This window comes from Bombus pyrosoma, linkage group LG10, assembly GCF_014825855.1.
Source record: "Bombus pyrosoma isolate SC7728 linkage group LG10, ASM1482585v1, whole genome shotgun sequence".
NCBI lineage: Eukaryota > Metazoa > Arthropoda > Insecta > Hymenoptera > Apidae > Bombus > Bombus pyrosoma.
In genome coordinates, this window is record NC_057779.1 from 1,060,741 (window position 1) to 1,081,368 (window position 20,628).

The 20,628-nt window shown below is 42.0% G+C and overlaps 1 protein-coding gene across 4 annotated transcripts in view; it reads right to left on the reverse strand.

Annotated features, from left to right (window-relative positions):
- LOC122571301 (beta-1-syntrophin) overlaps positions 1–20,628 on the reverse strand; it is a 364,855-nt gene that overhangs the window by 20,477 nt on the left and 323,750 nt on the right. For all 4 annotated transcript variants that reach the window (XM_043734871.1, XM_043734870.1, XM_043734872.1 and 1 more), the window contains exon 5: positions 12,026–12,249. In XM_043734871.1, coding sequence (XP_043590806.1) covers positions 12,026–12,249 — 224 coding nt within the window. The remainder of the gene's footprint in view (positions 1–12,025; positions 12,250–20,628) is intronic.

Below are 20,628 nucleotides of genomic sequence, written 5' to 3' on the forward strand. Positions count from 1 at the left end.
CTTAGTAGCCAAACAAAATTACAAACCAGCGTACTAAGTGTCGTTTATTCTATTCATCTCCCTCGAGAAACTTAATGGAAAATTGAAATTTAAACACGAAATTAAAGATCAAAGATATACATATTTTTTTTATTTGGAAGAATTTTACAATCAATTCTCATTGAGAATTATAAGTAAATTATTCTGGCACGGTACTATAACTTGAATAATAAGTGTTTATTGTATGTTTGATTGTAGTTGAATCTACTGTTTAAATCTAGTATACATATGAAACATTCAAAGCGAATTTCCTTTTACTTTGTTAAGGTTTTATCTCGTAATAAAGAGAGAGAGAGAGGAAATGCGTGGATCAATGTATAATATCAGGTCGTCCGAAAAGTTTCTTTCGTTTTATTAGGAAATAATGGATGCACAATATTTTCGGTTTTATATTATTTTATCAAATTACATATGATCCATTTTGTTCTATCAAAATAAAGATCACAACGTTCAATAAATTATTTTCATGTTTGTATAAAGATGCGTCGTTGTAAAAGACGTGTCTGTAAAAGAAAAACACTTTTCGGACAACCTAATAGAAAAATATATTTAAGCAAGTTTAAGTATAAGTACAATGTGTATGTTAGTCCAGATCCGCACGCTGGTAGCGTTACTTTATGAAAGAGCTTGGAAGCCATGGGTCTATGGGTACTTATACAATTACGGAGAACTAGTCTGTCTGTACCCTGTTGCATCATCTGTGCAAGGCATGCTCCTAGAAAACTATGAGGCTAAGAGATTCTTCAAATTGATTTAGTGCTAAACAATACTCGATGGCTTCGAGTGCTAAGAAAACTAAACTTTCGAAAAGATGTACAGTTTTCCTTGAAGTGGGACTCACTTCAATATACTCAATACAGTAGACAGGAGGCGAAGCAAGTTTCAATTTGAATCTCATCATTTCCTTGAGTTTCCCCGTGAAAATATGAATTTGCATAAACACTCGCAGTCGACATGTTTCATCTATAACAATATACAGATTATTTAAAAATGTATTTCAGGCGAAAGGCCTGTTAATTGATAAAGCGCTTTATCGCAAGTGGTTTGCCGCGAGAACATTGAGAAACGCGTGAAGCGAACTATTCGCGAACTACGAACAAATACCCCGGGAAAAAGAGCATGTGACTCGGGCGTAAATCTCGACGAGGCTTCGCGAGATCCTACAGAGGATACAATCCGACCGAGTGATTCGTCGCTTCGTGAGAATGAAAGAAGGTTTGCAGAATCGAATGGTAGAAAGAAGGAGCGAGCAAAAAGGTGGTAGAAAACGGTAGGAAGAATTACCAAGGATTCACCGTTCACAATCACGTGAAAGGTTACGTCGAGGCTTCATCCAATTACGTCGACCGGATTTTAAGCTGTTCCACCGGCGTTGGATCTGCCGTTTCAGCAGCGATTCTATAAATTACGAACTCGTGGAAATATTTCACCGCTTGCGGGGCCGAGCGTAGGAAGAGCGGGACGATGGCTACACGTTTCTTCCTCTTTTCTTTTCGCCCCTTGTGCTGTGGTGCTACGGTCATCCGGCTACTTTTCTTCCGGACACCGTGAAAAAGGTCAGGCCGCAGTTTCCTTCCTGGACTGGGAGAAGAAGCCGGAAAAAGGGAAAGCCAGGGACACGCGCGCCCCGCAAAAAGGGTGAAAGCATGGTTCAAGGAAGGGTAGAATGTGAAATCCACAAATGGAACGGGCAACCACCTTCTCGTCTTTCTTTTGGCGCGCTTCGACTGTTACTTTCTTTTATTGAATGGAAAAAGAAAAAAAAAAAGAAAAAGACGAGGCGAATAAAATGAAAGAGGAAGAGGGATGTGTCGAATGCAATTTCATGGGACGACATGCGAATGTCTGTTGTTTTCCACGTGGTTGTTCTCCTTGTTGCTTCTCTCTCGTCGTAGCAAGCTTTTCCCCGTGTCTGACAATCGCGTCACGATTTCGTGAGTTTTATTTGTAATTTCGGAAGGCGCTGTCCGGATTTACTACCGAATATTGGCCGCCGTCGACGAACCGTTTAAACTTTATCCTGTGGCAATTTAGGCGTAATTTCCTGAAATACTCTGTCCTCTCTTCTTTTCTCTGTGACGTTTCGTCAGAAATTCTATCGAGGTGAATCGATCCGTTTGCGAGTTTCAGCCGTTCCTTCTTGACATCGAGTTTGCATTGTAAATCGTCAGGTTGTAACGCACGAAATATCTAACCCCATTTCCAACATTTCTTTTATATATTTAAAATACTAACTTTCTTCATTTCTACGTATATGAACGTATATTTCTACGTTTTATAGAATCCCGTGAATCGTGACTCGTTGGAAATGATCGATTTCACCGGTTACAATGTACTAATACAAATTACAACAGACGTGCTTTTTTCCGAATCTTTTATTGTACGCTAACATTGTAGGATCCATCACAAAAAACGCGCGCTTGTTCACAGATTCGGCGATGGTCATCTCGAGGGCAAATTTGCCCGATTTGTCGATTCATAAATCTATATCTGGCCCTGGCAATACCAACGACAACGTGACACCGGCAACAACTGTAACGAGAAAAGTGACAGCGGTTCGAAAACTGCTGTTGAGCCGGCGTTAATCCGAATTGATGACCGTGGTTCGTGTCGGCCGACTGATAATAAATAAACGCGAATGGCGTGAACACAAAAAGCACACACGCGAGGAGTAAAAAACATGAAAGAGAGAGAGAAAGAAAAGAGAGAGAAAGAAAAGAGAGAGAGAGAGAGAGAGAAATAAAATTTCTCGTGGGAAACCGACGCCGATATTACCAACCTGTGGATACGCGATACTCCGTGCGACAGATCACGCGCGAAAACGAGCGGTGAGCCTCTTAAGAGCGATAGGCCGCTCGAATTCCAAGTGTACTTTACAATAAATTTCTACCAACGCGAAATTGGATTTCCTTCATCTTTTGTTTGCCGCAGCGCGCCGATCATCAACCAACGTGTGTGCTTTTATTTTTACAAAGCTTTTGCAAAGACAAATGCGGCGCAAAGATTACGCGCTCGAAGCGCGAGGGTGGGATTAGGATACGAAAAAGGCTGGAAATTTGGAAATTCTTAAAGAGAAATTTCGGGGAATATTTGGCGTTGAAACGTGGCAAGAAATAAGAAACGATTTTCTGATTATTTTACATTTTCATTTGGGACAAGATTTTTACATTTCCGCTTGGAACTGACTCTAAACAGTAGCTTTCAAAACCTTCGGCTTTAAAGAAAACCACGGCGAAGAAATATAGTTTCGCTGTGCCTTATATTTTAAGTTCAATATTAATCGTTGACACACAGATTCCCAAAATTTCCACCTTCTTTGTCAACAAATTTTGCTCCACCCCTAATTAGCTTCGTTCCTCAACATCGCCAACTCTGCTTGGAAGGTTCCTTGTTTTCCGCGGCATCCGTCTTCCTAAGTCGGACGATAAAGAGTCATGGATCGTCGTGGAGGAGGTGGACTAAGCCACTCTAGAGGGAAAGAAACTTTATCGTCGCTGTCAGTCTCGTGGTAAACGAATGACGCCTTTAGCGGCCTTATCTATCCGTAATTTTTACCCTCTTCCTTCACGCGGCGTAGCCTGCAACATTTTTTTCTCTCACCTCCAAACCCGCCCTCTTCAAGGGGTTCGATATCGAGCTTTTGGGCTGCGTGCAGGTCATCCCTGTTCACGGCCGACGCGCATTAATATCGTCGCAGCGTTGGGGATACCGAGAAGCTCGGCTCTAATCCGTCAAATCCGAAAAGCCTCGCGAAATAAATGTCTAGCGCGATGATACGGAGGGTGGGAGGGAGCGAGTGACTGCGTTGGTCGATACCGTGCGGCACCCTGGGATCCGATTTTAAATATAGTTCGCATGGAATCGAATCGACCGACTCGTTTAAAAAGCAGCGATATTTTCTTTTCAGGGAGCTACATTTGTGCAATTGCAGCGACAGGTTGAGATTTTCTGGACGCGTGTGATTTCTATGGGATGTGGATTAACATTCTAGAACGCTAAAATAACGTGGTTCATGGTAGAATATGATTTGAATCGATTAGAGACAGCGATATAGTTTGTAAGTAGAATAAGACGGTACATGGTCAGGCAGAGGAGAAACGAGATAAAACGCGGCTTGTGCGATGTTTTATAGCCAGCCAGGTCTATGAATATCATGTATGAGCGCAGAAATAATCGAAACAGAGTTTGTACATCGACGTCAGATGGCGCGTTCTTTCTATCGCGAAAGTTGCTTCCAGTGGGAATAAAGTTTCGAAGAACGAGCTACCAGGAGCGGCGGCAATTGGGTATACGATGGCCGCGTTTAAGTGGCCGTTTTTCACGTCGCCTCGTTGAATATGTATCTCGGTTTTCTTCCATCCCCCAGCTGCCTGTCCTTCTGCGATCAAAAACAAACCGCTAACTCGTTAATCATTTCCAGGTAAAAACATACAAATTGTTGAGACCGAGGAGAAAGCAAAAATGGCAAAAGAACTGGTTTCTAAAGCGAAATGAATTATTGAACGTCCGAGTTTCTACAATCGTACACGCGGACCACTGTTCCCAATCGTATCTGCCGAGACGCAACAATATTTCCACGGCGGGGGTGATTCTTCACCGTGCGACAGATCCGCTCGGAAGCGAGTCGAAAATTGCGCGAGGAGCCGTCAGAAGAAGACGTCACATCCACCAGGCACTCTCTAACGCCACGAAATTCCCATATCTTCGGCTGACATATCGTCGCGCGGCCTTTTCCTCGCTTCTTCCGTTTCTTCGCTTCTTCTCTTTTCCTCTCTCTCCTCCAAACCGCATCCGCGAAAGAGTACGACAAGCTTCTTACATAAATCACAAGCGTTTAACCCCATTTCGAAAGAGAACTGTCGCGTGTACGTGTTTGCGTTGAACGGCGGAACAGGCTTGGAGCCTCGAGAAGACTATGCGTCGACCGAGCTATATTTTAAACGGGCTGCGTGCTTTATCGGCCGCGTATTTTGCGTGACGAATCACGCGGCGTCTTCTGTTTTTCGATCGATTAATAAATCGATGGATTAATAAAGGCTCGAAGCAATCTGGTGCCCGATCCTTTAGTTCGATAAGCAATTTTGCAAACGGGACTTTCCAACGCCTATGTTTCCTTGCTGCCTACGGGAAAGTAGAAATTCTGACGATTTAATCGAAATTCTTATCTATTTGTTTATATATTCTTACTGAAAGCGCTAGTCTTTGAATACTTGTTACATTTCATTCCACAGCGTAATGATAGTAATTTAGTATATACTTTCTCACTATATATATGTCGGAGATGAAAGGACACCAAAGCCTTCCCTTTGGAATCTTGGGAAAATACTAACACTAGACCTAACACTTTAATCTAAATTCTACCGTAGCCGTAATTAAGCAATTGTCGTCATTCAATCCAATTGCAGCTGTTCGAGATTTGTGATAATGAGCTTGGGCTCGAGGCGACAACCAGTCGCCGAACGTAGCCGCGGTCAAGGGATGAACGTTTTGTCTAACAAAGGTATGGAGTAATATATAGCTCTCGTTAAAAAGAAATAGTTGTAGCGGCACTCCAAAATAAACATTCCAGCGGTTTCTGTCCCGTGGTTCGCCACACGCAGACCTTATTCTCCGGGTAAGATGATTACCAGATGTCGATGCATCTCCACGGTACATATTCAGCTAGCCTGAGGACCCGTTACAAATCTTAAGATTTAGTTAACTAAAGTCCTTCAAACAGATAAACAATTTTTGTCCCAACTACGAGAAGATAGGGGAACCTATTTTCTCGCGAGCGGCGCCTCCCACCAGCAACTTCCCCTCAAGGGCGGCTAGCATCCTTTTCTAACCACCAATATGGAAATTGACCAATTAACAGCAACGTCAATTTCCCTCACTTTCCGAACGAAGGCTTTCCTCGACGAATCCGATGATCTTGTGTCCTTAGACACACCACATATAGTTTTCCTTTGCAGCATCATCGTGACGGAAAGTCATTCTCTCGCGAGGTCTCATTACCGAGTTACATAGCGTCCTTACGCTCGGTGGATCTTCTGCGTTTTAACAAAGAGATAGTCCAGTAATACTTGTACCGTAGACAAGGAAGTGGGTACATCTGGGACTTTGGAAGCAAGCGCATTTTGTTATCCCCTTGATCGCGGATTCGTTATTGAACCTAGGATCATTGTCATTAGCGTCTCGAGTATCTAACTACCACGGTTACTTGTCGAAATCTGCAATAATCATATTTGCACTCAATATCTTCTCTATTGCTTTACAACAATGTCTAATCAGAACGAAGATTCGTTTCACGCCCCTAACCCCAACCCTAATCATAACGTGAACCCGACATATATATGTCGGAGATGAAAGAACATCGGGACTTTTACTATGAAATTTTTAGGAAGATCCCCAATATTTTAATCTAGACTTTTTATTATAGTTGTACTTAAATAATAAAACTTAGAAGTAGTTGTTTATGATTATGTTTGCCCGAGATTTATGACAGTAGGCTTGAGCTCGAAGTAACACAACTGGTCGCTAAACGTACCCACGGTCACGGGATGGACGTTTTTACCTAACAGAGGTATGACGTAGTTGTACAGCTCTTCTTAAAAATCGAAGGGGTACAGAGAGGCACAGAGTAAAGTACATAAGTTCAGTTTGACTTGGACTTTGGACAAGGAAGTAAGCGCATTTGCTATCCTATTGACCGTGTATTCGTTATTGAACCTAAGATTATTGTCATTAGCATTTCGAGTATCTAATCGTCACGGTTAATCATCAAATTCTGTAATACTCATATAATCACCTTGTGAATTTATTATTGTATTCATTGAGTGACTAAGTTCGTTAAACGCTTCTAACCCCAGTCCTGGTTCAACATATATATAACGTAATATATAAAGATACAAAAAAGTAATAACACAACACTTATTCGAAATTTATATTGGCGATCACCTAGTCGAGTTCTTCTTTAACTGTTCAAAAGAAATAACCAAAGAGATGTGTTAGATCGCGATGGGAAAAGTATTAAAAAGTTAACGAAAGGATCGTACGTCGAAAGTCGGAAAGAAAAAATCGCGGATAAGAAAGGTTGTTGATCCATCCGTCGATCTTTCACTTCCTCGCGTTTGCAGATCACGTAGGAAGCCGGGGACCTCGTCAGAGGTTTGTTTGACGAGGGTATCCCATCCTCCGGCGATTAATCACTCGCTATTAATTAACCAGGCAATCGTTGGTCCCCGAGTGTAGAGGGTTGGAACGCTTCCAGCGTGAGTTCACCCTTTTCAAGAGAGCCCGTGATCGCTGCTTTGTACCAAGGTCACGGTCTTTAACTTTCATAAGCTCACACCTGATCCGTTAATTATCGTCAACTCCTTGGATTAATCGGTTTAAAAAGCGTTACGTAAACACGTTCAGCTTTTTATCGATTTTTCGCTACTTATGACTCTATCGTGTTTGAGATATACTCCGTGAAAAATTGGTATAAATGTTTTCTTATGATTTCGATTTATGAATATCTACGCATTCATTTATGGAAATTTAATACGGCAAGGATAACACGGAAAGATGTGTCAAATATTCAAAGTAAAGTATTCGTCACGCTGTGAAGCAAATCTCTAGTCAGACCTTATCTCTTTGAATGTTATTCGTAAAAATATGAATTTGCATAAAAATTCACGATCATTGTGTCAGATTTGCAAACAGAAATATTTCTATTAAATTCTCATTCACGATTTCATCTACGTTCTTCTTCAATAAAAGGTCCTATCATTTTTACCATTTTCTTCTCCTTCAAGTGTTACTTCTTCAAATTGTTCTTCAAATTTGTACTCCACGAATCTTGACTCGTGATTGCACGAAGCATCACAGAGATTCCTATTCCTGGCTTTGATATGATACAGGCTAATGATGGAAAGACAATGGACCGTGACAGTTGCACGGCAGACGTCGCGGTTGTTTCATCGACTGAGCTATTTGGAACAGACCATTCTGCAGACTCTCTATTCATTTCACCCTTAGCGCAAGACTCCAGACAGCAGTAGAATAATCTCACGCGTGTCATACCTCTCGTAGTTTCCCTACCGTCGCACCAAAGACGGACTACTCGCCTGTGCGGGAGATGACTTTGGACAAATCAGATTCGCACAACTGTTCAAAACTGCTTCAGCTTTAAACCCGAAAGCGCTTCGTCCCGTAGAATAAATTTCTACGTATCATAGAAACAGATCGCGAGCTGCTTTAATCAAAATTCTTTGGGAATTTATTGTTGGCAATTAGAGATTCGAAAGTTTCACGAGAGAATTGTTCAATTTTCTCCAAGGCTCCTTACCAAAGGGAACAATATCAGGAAGAATCGAATAATATCGTAGAAAGAAATTGTCTAAGGGCGAATGTCGTTGATAAAGAAAATCGTTATTTAAACGAGCAGGGTACGAGGTTGCCCCCGTAATTAATAACCGAACAAGTTGCCGCTGCATCGAGGGTAATTTCGGTGATTACTTTGGCAACGATTACTGTCGGGGGACTTTGCGCGCGGACGTGATTCTGAAGTTTCCGTGAGCGGCGTGCTAAATCGTTAATTACGATCAGCGCGATTAATCACTCCATTGGCGACGACGGCAATTTAACCAGGCACGCTGGCCAACACACGAGATGTAAACAAGATTTAAAGGCGATCTGTTGTAAAATACAATCGTCCGGTTAACGATCGAACATTTCTCCCACACCACTTCGTGCAACGTTTATTCTCGTTTGCCTGGTTTTTCGAATGAAAAAAGTAAAGACGATAAAGACACAGGGGCTGGTGAAATATACCGGTAAAAAATTTCATGGATACTCGGAATCGAGTTTATTCTTCCATCTGATATATTCAAGTTCGTTTACGCCAAAAAAAGTCGATTCTCGACGCGATTAAAAATTTTTACAAGGTTTTAAATAATAATAAGTTTTAGAAGGTTTTAAAAAATACTAATGGATACAACTATCGGACGACGGAATCGCGAATGCGGAAACGGGACCGATTGCCAACGAATCGGCTGGCGGTCGTTGATTTCTCATTTTTCCATCGTTCATCTATCCTTCACAATTTCGCTTATTTTGTCTGGCAAACGAATCTAACCGGTCATCGCGGTATTAATCGATCGGTCAATGGGAATCACTCTCTGTTGATCGACCGATGAGTTTTGATCGTCCACCATTTTTCGTGTTTTTCATTCGTCGATACACCGCTTTGGTGAACGTTTCTGCTTGGAAATTCGATTCTTTTTCCCACGTTTGTATATCCCGTATCGTCAACTCGATTATTATCGTCGAACGCTGCGTGAAAGCTTTATGGCCGACGATTACTTAACAATTCAGCCTGTACCTCGCCGTGATGGTAATTCAACAACGAACAAACCCCGCACCCCGTTTTCTTCTGCGTTCAATAGATACGATAAAATATATAAAATATACATTGGATCACCATAGCTCAGCAAAAATATTTTAACACTCACCATAGAAAACAAAACTTTTATGGTTATGTTATATGCGTTATGTAAAATATTTTACGACTTCATTAATACTATAATAACACGACTATCGTCATACGACACATACGATATAGTCGTAAAATATGTCTGCAGGTATTCAAATACTTTGATACGACCCTATAGATCAAATACAGAATTCTTGAATCCGATTCAAATCGAACTGATGGCTTTCGATTTTTCGAAATGAAAGGACGACTGTGTCTTCGGTGTCCGTTTAACGTTTAACGTCGACGGGAAGATCGCTTTCTTCGTTTTCTGATGGCCGTTTCCACGGCAGCATAGTATTAACCACATAGTCTCGACTGGCGGCTCTCTTGGCCCAGGTTGCATTAACTTTCCGGATCGCGAGCACCCTCCAGCGAAATCCAATTCCAGGGAATGCGGTCATTTTCGCGTCTCTTTCCGTCTCTGTTTCTATCTTACGTCGCCGTGGGCAGGACTTCTCCGATTACAGGGCACCGCGACCGAACAAATGGACACGCTGTTTCCTTCGAACAGGAGCATTATGACGGGATTGCTTTTAGCCGAGCATTGCCGGAAATAAAATAGGTTCCGTGAAGACTTCCTTCAAGTGAAAGTCTTCGATCTTGATCGATAAGTGATTTATGCAACTAAGAAAGTATCGAGGATTCTTTAATTTCTCGCCCAATTGAAAGCATCTTCGATTTTAAACTGATCTTTGACTTTTTAAAACTGATACTCAAGTCTGAGCAAAGTCGAACAATACAGAACTTGGATCTTTGTTTAGGGAATCCTCATCCCTTAATCAAAGGGTCTAATAGATAGAGACGATTTTTTAAACTGGTCTTCTATACATGTTCTCTATTTGGTTATACCATTTTATATACTTAACGCTACTACAAAAAACACAAGATGTTGATTAATTTCTTAGATGAGAATAACGGAAGACTAAATTGATATACGAGTGAAAAGCATTCCTAATCGTTAAACGTTTTTTAAAGGTAGATCTTGGATCTACTCACCGTATGATTCACTTTGTATATAATACTAATATTACAATATAAAAATTGAGGAGCCTCACAAAATTATGTCTTCCTTCAATGAAACATCCGGAAAGAAAAAGAACATAGAGATTGAAACGAAAACCGCCAATTCATTTACTGTTGTATCGAATAAATCACTTCAGATCCAGAGACTCGATACCGATCCAAAGGAAACGTCGTCGAGAGGATCTCGCACCTCGGCCGAAACAATCGCATGGACGAGACATGCCCGATCATCGTGGTGATATTCGCTGGACAGACAACCGCGAAGGTGTCACGTCGTCCAACAGATACACACACACACAAACACACGCATATGAGCACATACAGTTGTGCAAGCACGGACACATAGTAGGACAGAATTTGGCTCGATATCGTAGCCACGAGCTGGGGAGCGGGGGCAGTCGATCGTGCCACCGGCAGGCTGGCCAACATAACGCATTCGTGTTCACTGGCACAGCCGGGGGATTACCAATGAGGCACGTCGGATTACCGCAGTTAGCGGTGTTCGTTAGACCACTATTTTAATTAAGACTATTATACGCGCGCTCGGCTATTCGTATCGCGGCGTCGGGACGGCCGTTACGTGCGCGGACCGTTAAAACGCGCAGTCCCCGCGACGTCGACTCGTTTCGCGGCCTATCGATTGCGATTATCGACGCGCCGCCTCCGATTCCGCATGATTGTTTGAGAGCGCAATGTACAAGTATGGTATGCACCGTTGTACGTAGATACATCGTTTGGTATGTGAAGTGAAACGAGCAAGTTAGTTAGTCCCGGCTAGAGAAGGTTTACGCGTACTTTGAAAACGATTTTAGGAAGATTAAAAGACAAGGAATATTTAGTGCAAGTATAAGTTGGAATTAATGCGATATTAACGTAATATCAGTGGAAAGTTCGTTTTCAATCTACTGTGGAATCTTGGATCGTGAAAGTTCGCGTATAACGTTGCAGTAGAATAGGAGAATCATAGTCAGACCGCCCGCGATTTAAGGTACTGGAGGTTTACGATGTAAAAATTGAAATAGTTGAATTTCGGGTTACTCTATAGCCTCTATACTTTTTATATCTTCTGTTCTTATTACATTATTTTATACTCTCATAATGTGTTAATTTTCTCCTTTTGAACGGTAAGATAAGTTTTTAAGTTTATGTCTCTAAATATTTCTAAATTTTAAGCGTTAAATGTAATTGTACTGTACGTAATAATTCAAATAGTTCACGTTCTTCACAGTTGAATTTACATATATTTTTCTTTCGCTATTATTCTCGTTATTGTTAAATATTTTTACATACATATATTGCATCCAATCGACCGTTCGATTGCCAATCTCTATTCACGTACCAATTTCTTCTCTTTGTTCATCTACGCTTCTCCATTTTCCAATTTTCCACAGCGCCACCTTAAATTCTCGTTCTAAAATATTTACAACGCATATAGAAAATAAAAATACAAATTTTGCTCACCTGGTAGCGATCAATGGACAGGTGATGCTGGGCGAGGCCCAAGCTTCGGGACTCCAAGGAGCGCACTCGTACAGCCTCAATTCTCGACCGGAAACGGCGCCGAAGACGCTGCGCCATCCACCGGTACATCCACCACCAAGTGCGAATCCACTTCCGGCTCCTCGCGAGGTGCTGGCGCTGCTTCCTGCTCCGTCCTCGCTGCTCTCGCTGCTAGCACGTCCGTTCTGTGGACAGATCGCGTAACACGGCTCGTAAATCTTCTCTGTGCGTGAGGGTGGGATACGCGGGGTGTATGCACGTAACCAAACAGCCGGCTGATCGCGGCGGAAATCGTGATCCGGCACGATTCACGCCCCGTCGAGAATGCTTCTTTCGGCGACACGCGCGAGTCAAGGCGAAGCGTGAGCTCCAGGCAAATTTGTGAGCCGCAGAAATTATGCGAGACACCTGCTCGGCCACGATAACAACACGCCGCTGGAATTTGCGATTTCTCATTTCCTCGAATGCCACCATGTATACTACTACACTATTCTTCTGTTGGTATATATACTTCCGTTTATAAGTATCGTATTGTATTGAGACATCTGCTGATTTCATACAAAATAGATGAGACCGATTCAGATCAATGAGCAGAGAGTTGGAATGTCGGAGTTTTGCATTTGTGTAGGATAAGAATTCAAAATGAATAACAATTTGTAGGTACAGTAATACCCGGATGTATAGCTATCGAGCGGGAACTGCTCGTCCATGTAAAATCGAGCGAAAGCCCGTACGTTCGATCAAGGGGTGTAACCAATCGTGTACGCTCTCGTGTTGTACAATTGCGGGAGGATTGTTTGATCGATTGCTTATGAATTTGACTATATTTATACACAAACTAGCGTGTATATGTATATGTGCGTTTTCAGATCGTAACCAATTCTGCTTATTCTGACGCGACAGTTCTCGTAGACGTGATTTTGTTAATTCTCTAACTTCCGTGTGATTTTCGCGTGACTCAGTTCTCTGATAGGATTCTTGGTAGATTCTGTAGATTCTGATCGAAAATTGTCTATTTCCGCATTCTTTATACCTCGTACCTTCCCTTTCATTGCACGTTGTGCAATTGAATGGAAGGAATCGATCCCCCTTAGAAGGTGTTGTGTGAGGGTATACGTGGAGGTGGTGGAACGCACACCCCTGTAGAATGTTCGAGAGTGTCCGAGTTATGTTGCGGAAACTGTTAGGTCGCATGACCGATTAGAAACTTTAAGGTTTATGACAGGGTCTCGGTTATTGAGCTACGGAGAAGTGCTACGAACAAGTTAAAAATACATCCTATGGCAAATCCGTTGAATTACTCCCGTAATTCTGACCGCTGACACGCAGATGGTCGCAGCGCTAAAAATCTATTTCTTGGAAATAGCGGTTGCTTTCGACTGTGGCGTAAACCTGGCTTAACGGAATTCTGGGTACATCGTGTTATAACATTGAACGCACTATATATGCGGAGTGGTGATTTCCCGACAATTGACCAACATAATCTGACTTCTGATCAATCTTTCTTTTTTGCACGTGGAGAAATCCTCATGGACATTCCGCTGCCGCTAGTAACGGCGGCAGCAGAGTAGTGTCCGACTCCTACCGACTAAAACTCCACGTTAACCATCCTACGCGTATGACAGGGGTGCTCCAGGAACCTCAGGTGAATTACTTTCTGTTGCATCCCCTCCCGCGTCCTCTCTTCGAGTCAGTCCTATAGACTTATGCTCAATCTGTTGCGGGTGTATCACGGATATCAGTGAGAAGTAGACAGTGCGAATAAGATAAGATAGATAGAGTGTAATAAGATGACTGTAGAATCGGGACATTTCTTACACCTAATGACATATTATATACTTCTTTAGTTTAATTAAAAATTGTTGGACAAGTATAGTTATACTTGGTATCATTTTTATCGCACGAGTTTCAATAATTTGACTAAGGATATTTAGTAACGATATAATACAAAATTTTAAAAATTATATTCTTATTCCGGTAATTCGACACTGGATCAAATTATTGGGTTTGGCTCCGGTCTCGAACCAACAGTTCTAGAAATTGTTGCGGGTAACTCGTGAACATATTCGTCAACATATTCGCGGAAAAATTCGTCACCATACATTCCGACACTATTCTACTATGTACAAGAGATAATAATTATTTGTGCTCGCATTTTTGCAGTTTAATTCTAGTGATAATATCCTAGGTAGATGGAAAGTGGTTGGAAAACTGAATAATTTGTGGGATCATTTACATCATAGAAATGGAGATAAAATTTCCCCTTATTATCTAAGCTTTCAAGTGGCTTTCATTGGGCTTAGTAACAATGAATTGTAAACATTCTGATTGTTGTCCACGAAACCTCATTTTTCTCTGGCATTCCAATATTCATATCTTTTTTATATTTATATTTATATTGCGCGAAAGTAATAGTATAGCACGTTATTGCCTTTACACGTTCGACGAGCATGTAAGTAGCACATGAATGAAAAAAAAAGAGAGAAAAGGGAGAAATTTTTCAGCGAGCGAAAGGAAACAACGATAGACGGGATGCATTGGCAGTTTCTTTCCACTTCCAGTTGCATTCCAGACATGCGTCGTTCGTAGGCGACATGGACGATGGAAAAAGCGGAGTAAACGAAGGAAAGCAAAAAGAGAGAAAGAGAGAGAGAGTGCGCGCGCGCGTGTGTGTCGCCTGCCGTTCGAGAAATGTAGCCTCATAAGTGTCAAGCGCATTTTCCCGCTGCCACTTATCCGGGAGACAATATCGAGCGGAAGGAGAGAACGCGTGGCCTGTGCGCCGGATACAACCATGTAAACCCTCTCTCTGTATAACGGGCTGGTGGTTTTCAGTACGGCCGGAATGCAGGTACGGGTAGATGGAGGACATTGTGTCCTCCATCTGCTCCCCGCAGGGATGATACATCGGGGATTAATTGAACTGTCGAATATTGACATTCCGCTGAAAACGTTGCGTGTTTACGCCGTGATGGTTAAATCACGTGTCTCTGGACCGCGTGTGCGATAGCATCCTTCTGGATGCACTCGATTCTCCGCTCTATCCTTTGACCTTCCCCCACCCTATTCTTTGAATTCCTTTCGATTTATTTGCAAATAGTATTATATCAATTTGAGATTTCTTTGTTTCTCTCTTAAACAAAGTCGGAACGGTGGGGTAAAACGACAATGGAATTCTCTATTATGGCCTCTCTGTTGTCCACACGTATTACTCCCTTGCGAAAACGAATCGACACGTTGCCCCGCTTCCTTTGCGACCTGTTTCCCGAGGATCGTTTAATTACTGGCTCCGAGTCTGCGGTTGGTCGCCGCTTTTTTACATTTCACCGACGATCGTGCGTCCGACGTAGCTCCATTAAGTCGTGTCTTGGTGCGCAAAGGGACGCTATCCACCACCGGTTAACCGTCGATTATTGCAGCTGCTGGTAAACGATAAAAGCGACAAGCTTATCCAATTTATTGCCGGGGAAAATCGACGACTCGTTGTGACCAAGTAACGGTAATTAGCTGCGTCCGATACAACCAAGTTTCGCGGCATCCAACCAGCAAATACTTCGTTGTCTATCCACCGTGCCCCTTTGATCTCTTTTCTGTCCGCGTTTCAAAGCTACAGCCGTATAATTTTTATTTCATCGATACAGGGAAGATTTGTTGTTTGTCTCGGGCCGATCTCGTTCTGCAACCTCTCCGTTCCATTTCATCAAACAGCCCGATGAATCCCACAGCATTTAATATTTCAAAGCGATCCAACGTTTCTGGGCCGCGATAAAAGCGGCTTATCGGTGAATCGCCTCTCTGCATCGATTTAACGTCGAACATCTTTCCGATAGCTGCAACGTCTCGACCCTAATTCTCGGACCGAGACATTAATTTCCAAGCGGTCCGTTATAAACACACGCCAGGCTACCCATCTAGGATGAACTCATTCTCTCTCTCTCTCTCTCTCTCCATTTGCCTCTCTTTCTCTCCGTCGAACCTCTTTAATATTTGACTGAGAACGATATAAGATGGCGAGCGACGAAAATTACTCTGTTTACGAAGCGGGCTTTTAAAGCACGGCGACGATAATGGACTGCATTTTGTCCTCTCTAGTAGTGAATTATTCGTAACTAATCCGGCCAGCATGGGCGATGCAAGGGGGCGGCAAAGGTGTCTCTTGTAAGGTATGAAAGAAGCCACCGCATGTTTTCAGTCATGGGAAACAAAGAGCTCGTTAAGGATCGATGAAAATTTCACGCGGTTCGAGGTTCCATTGACACCGTTCCTAAAGTCTGCTTCCGGCTTTACTCGATAAAATGAGAAGGATCGGCAGAATTTACCATTTATGACGTGTACGTTACACGGTTCTCTTAATGGCGCCACAGTTTGCCAAGATTGTAATGGAGGTGTGAATTTCCTGGCGGTGAAATCATTTCAAAGACACGTGCTATTTAGGACAGACGTGATAAGAGTATATCAGTGAATTCAAGCGTCCTCGAATATTCTACACGGTAGAATTGTTGTCTGCTTTTATATTAAGATAGTGAGCATGAAATTACGCGATTCAGTAACCAAGATTTAAAGATCATTTAACGTTGGGATAAAATTGTTCGGGTCGATGAAGAATTCAACTTTTTTACCATACGTGTTCACGATTATTTGAGGCTTTCAGCTGTTTCAGTGAGTGTCAACCTGAAAAACTTCCGAAAAGCATACGAATAATAGAAGTTATTTGTAATTTTAATAAAAAATCAGATTTCTAATTTCTAGTTTCTCGGAAGAAATTCATCGTGAAAGGAGATTCGCTAGAATTTCTTTCAAACAAATCCTAAAATAGAGAAGACAGAAGAAAGCGCAGGTGATAATTGCAGTATAAAGTCTCTACTCGAACAGAGTTTAGAGGAAGAAGCAACTTTTCTCCGCAAAAGAACAACGTTTTCGTTGCGAGAAAGAAACGGGCAGGAAGTGGGGCTGGAAAGCGTTCCTCGTTCTTCAAGAAAATTAAGCCAATTAACCCCTCGAGCTCGAGGAAAAGAGAGACTTTCTTTCAGTTGGCAGTGATCCAGCCACTCTGCCAGACTTGCATCGGCCTGTTTCTGAAACAGAAAAAAAAGTCCTATCGTGCCTCTTGGCGCACAATTCGTCGTCGATGAAACTTTCAACGATGCGTCTTTCAAAGCCATCTGCGCAAACAACAATTATATTGCAACGCGATTAACGAAAAAATAGCGTTGTTTTTCATTATTTTTCAACAAGGTAAGAATTTCTGATATAGCATAATTTGGGAAATAAAATAATACGCGTAAGCGAGGATATTACAATATTAACTGAGAATATTATAATCAATATGCTACGACCGTTCGCGGAGAGACGCGATCGCGAGGAAAGCGCGTCAGCGAGAGGCACAAATTCTCGCTACGATTCGGATAATCGACGCCGCGAATTAGTCGTTCCCCTGTTTCGATTAAGATAACAGAGGTGGTTCAATGAGTTTAACACTGAATTGACAGGGTTAACATGAACTGGTATATTTGACAATATTTAAAATAATATAATGAACACGCCACAAATTATTTAACGATTATACAATCAGTTTGATACGGTAATTCGACCCGACTTTATAATATTTCTTGATGTATTTGGCAGACTAAGCGACTTTAGTTTTATTTGTCAGAACCTCTCGATGCATAACTTTTGACTCCTCAAATGATACTGATCGCCCTTCGATCTTTTATTTGTCTTCTCCGAGAGATGACCCCCACTACGCTCGGATCACGCCACCGTTCGCGCCTATGATCACGTATGCCACCTTCTTTGTGCGAGATAAAATAACGGTCACGTTAAACGAATCGACGTTTCTAAAACTCGCACTGTTTGATGAACTATGCGCTTGCCGCTACATTGTATATTTTTGTCGGGCAGATGAGACGGTCTGTCTGCGACACTGTAGTACCACGAGCGACGGTTAGGAATGCGGCCTATGGTAAGCCTCGTGGCGTAACACAATACGATAATTAAATCAATAACGAACAAATTTCTTTCATTTTGGAGAATAGAAATTATATCCTATATGTAAGATTATTCAAAAGAAAAAAAAGAAAAAGAAGAAAAAACATAGTTTGACTGAAATATCCTTCTAATACAACCGAGTCTCTACCTGATCCTGTTTCACATGGTCTCTGCCCTTTCTTTCTTTTGCTACTTTGTATTTTTTGAGAGTAAAAATAAAAACCTCTACTCGCAACGGTATTCGCACCGTCAACTGACGCTCAGTCTGCAACATTCGTCGGTCGATCGCGATTCTTTTCCATTCATCAACCGCTGTTGTCGATTCTGCAACGCTTCGCGCTATCGCGCCGTGGCAATAATAACGAGAAGGAATAATAGTGGCCGTTGAAAAGCGCGATGAATATGGTTCGTTGGAGTGCAGTCGATTCGGGCTGGTATCGACGAGCGTTTCTATGTCGAAAGAGAAACGGAAGCGATCGTTTCCAACATTGTACAATTTTATTTTTAACCAGGCTTTTCCAACCAGATAAAAGAAATATCTTTCCATCGGCGAAAAAATCATAACTTGGATTGAATAGAAAATCTGATTAATCTTGCGCATTGTTTGTACGCTTGATGGTATTGTAAGAACACACTTCAGGATACTCGTCGTATTCGTGTTCCATTGAGAAACGCCACTTATCCAAGTATTCTTCCGGAAATTGTTTGCGTGCGATGGAAACGTTCCGTGATATCAGAGATTTATTGCCGCGTTAAGGGCCTTCAAGGGATGGGGATACGATCGTTTTTACTTCAAATTAATGAATGCCTCGAGATCTCTCCGGTATACACGTGGAGGTCTTACAACGGCTTCGATAAGACGAAGAAAAACACAGTTGGTATCTCGAATCTGCTGGTTTAACGATACAGAAAGATCGCTTCTACGAGATAGCATTATTCTGAAAAAGCGGAAAGCTTACAACATTTGCATGGTAATACCGTACTCGTTAACGTCACTCTATTAAACGACGATAAAAACACTTTAACCGATGATGCCAACAACAACCCTCTATATGGTGAGGGCAGAGTGTACCTCGTCGCCGAAAAATTCATTTAACGTTCCTTCGACTCTGCGTCGTTTAAAAAGAGACTCTGAATAACCGATGTTCCGTGACGGGGCGCTCTAAAGGGGTTAATAAAATTGCACCAGCAATATGCATACTTCCGGAGAACTTGGAGAATGGCCGGTGGGACGAACAAGCTGACGCCTCTTGCCTCTAACAACCTGATCTTCCTTTCTTTTCTTCTTTTTCTTTCCTCTGCAGACGCAGTTTGTTCGAAACTTCGTTTGCACTCGGTTAAGGAAAGTTAGGGAGGGAAAAAGCGCGCTTAGGCAGCTCGTCTGCTGCCGGCTAAACGTTGATTCGGGAACGCTTCAACAGACGGCCAAGGACTAACTGAATCACCTTACTCCATCGATATGAACTCAATTTCGCGTTGTTTCGGAGTGTGCAGTTAATTTTAGCATCGCTCGGGACAGTGTTGATGCCAGTGGCTCGTTTTTGATGCTGGTCTTTGGAAACCATGGACGAGAAGATCGGAGCTTTCTTTCTTCTTAGGGTTGATGGGTTTGAGATAACAGCGTTGGGTAAATTGGGGGTTTCGGGGGCGACAGTTCCTCAGGAATTGTCTGTGTTAACTTATAGTTTCCAAAGAAGAAACTGTTGATTTTGTAAAAAGAAAGACACTTCGAGAGCTATGTATTTTAATATTTTTCTTTGATCAGTTCAACGATATATTTAAACTTTAGCAAAATTATTGAATAGTGAAAACGAGGAGAAAGCAGATGAGAGCGATTTGAAAATTTAAACCAATGGACAGGATTGCAATTTATTCAGAGAATGTGAAGGTTTGATGAACCTTCTGAGTGGTGAAAGCAGAGATTCAATGAGCGAATTGCGTTAAAAAGTAATTAGATCGGACCGCGAGTTCGCTAAATATTTACTGATATAATTCGCAGCCAAGCGCAGCTTTTCATTAAAACGAAAAACGTTCCCGTGCGGATGGAAAATTCGCTGGGATTTCTTAAATTTCATCGTGCAACTCGAAGCCAACCATTCTCTCTATCCTCTGATATCGTAAATATATAATATTTATCGATTATTATATTAAATATTCCGTTCTACGTTATTTTCGTTTATCCTAAAACACGTTATTACTTCTGAAATGCAGGAAAGACCGCGAAGCTAAGTACGGCGTTCCATCAAATTCCGATGTTTTGCCGCGTAACTTAATATTTCGACGGGCTTTTAAACGAGATGGTGCGCGTACGTTAACGAATTCTTTAGAATTTCCATGGTTCCACAAAGGAAAAAACCACGGTTGTACCATTTCGATGTAACAAACGGACGAAAAATCACGCCTCGATGGGGGAATTCTGGCATCGTAAATGGAATTTCGAACCGTTAAATACTCGCCGATGGCGTGGCTGTGTGCGCGAAAAAATAGAAGAACGCAACGGGAAAACACGTCGGCGAAGGTTCAAACAAATTTGCCCGCAACGTATGCTGATTTTCGGAACGCGTTCCGTGCGTTAT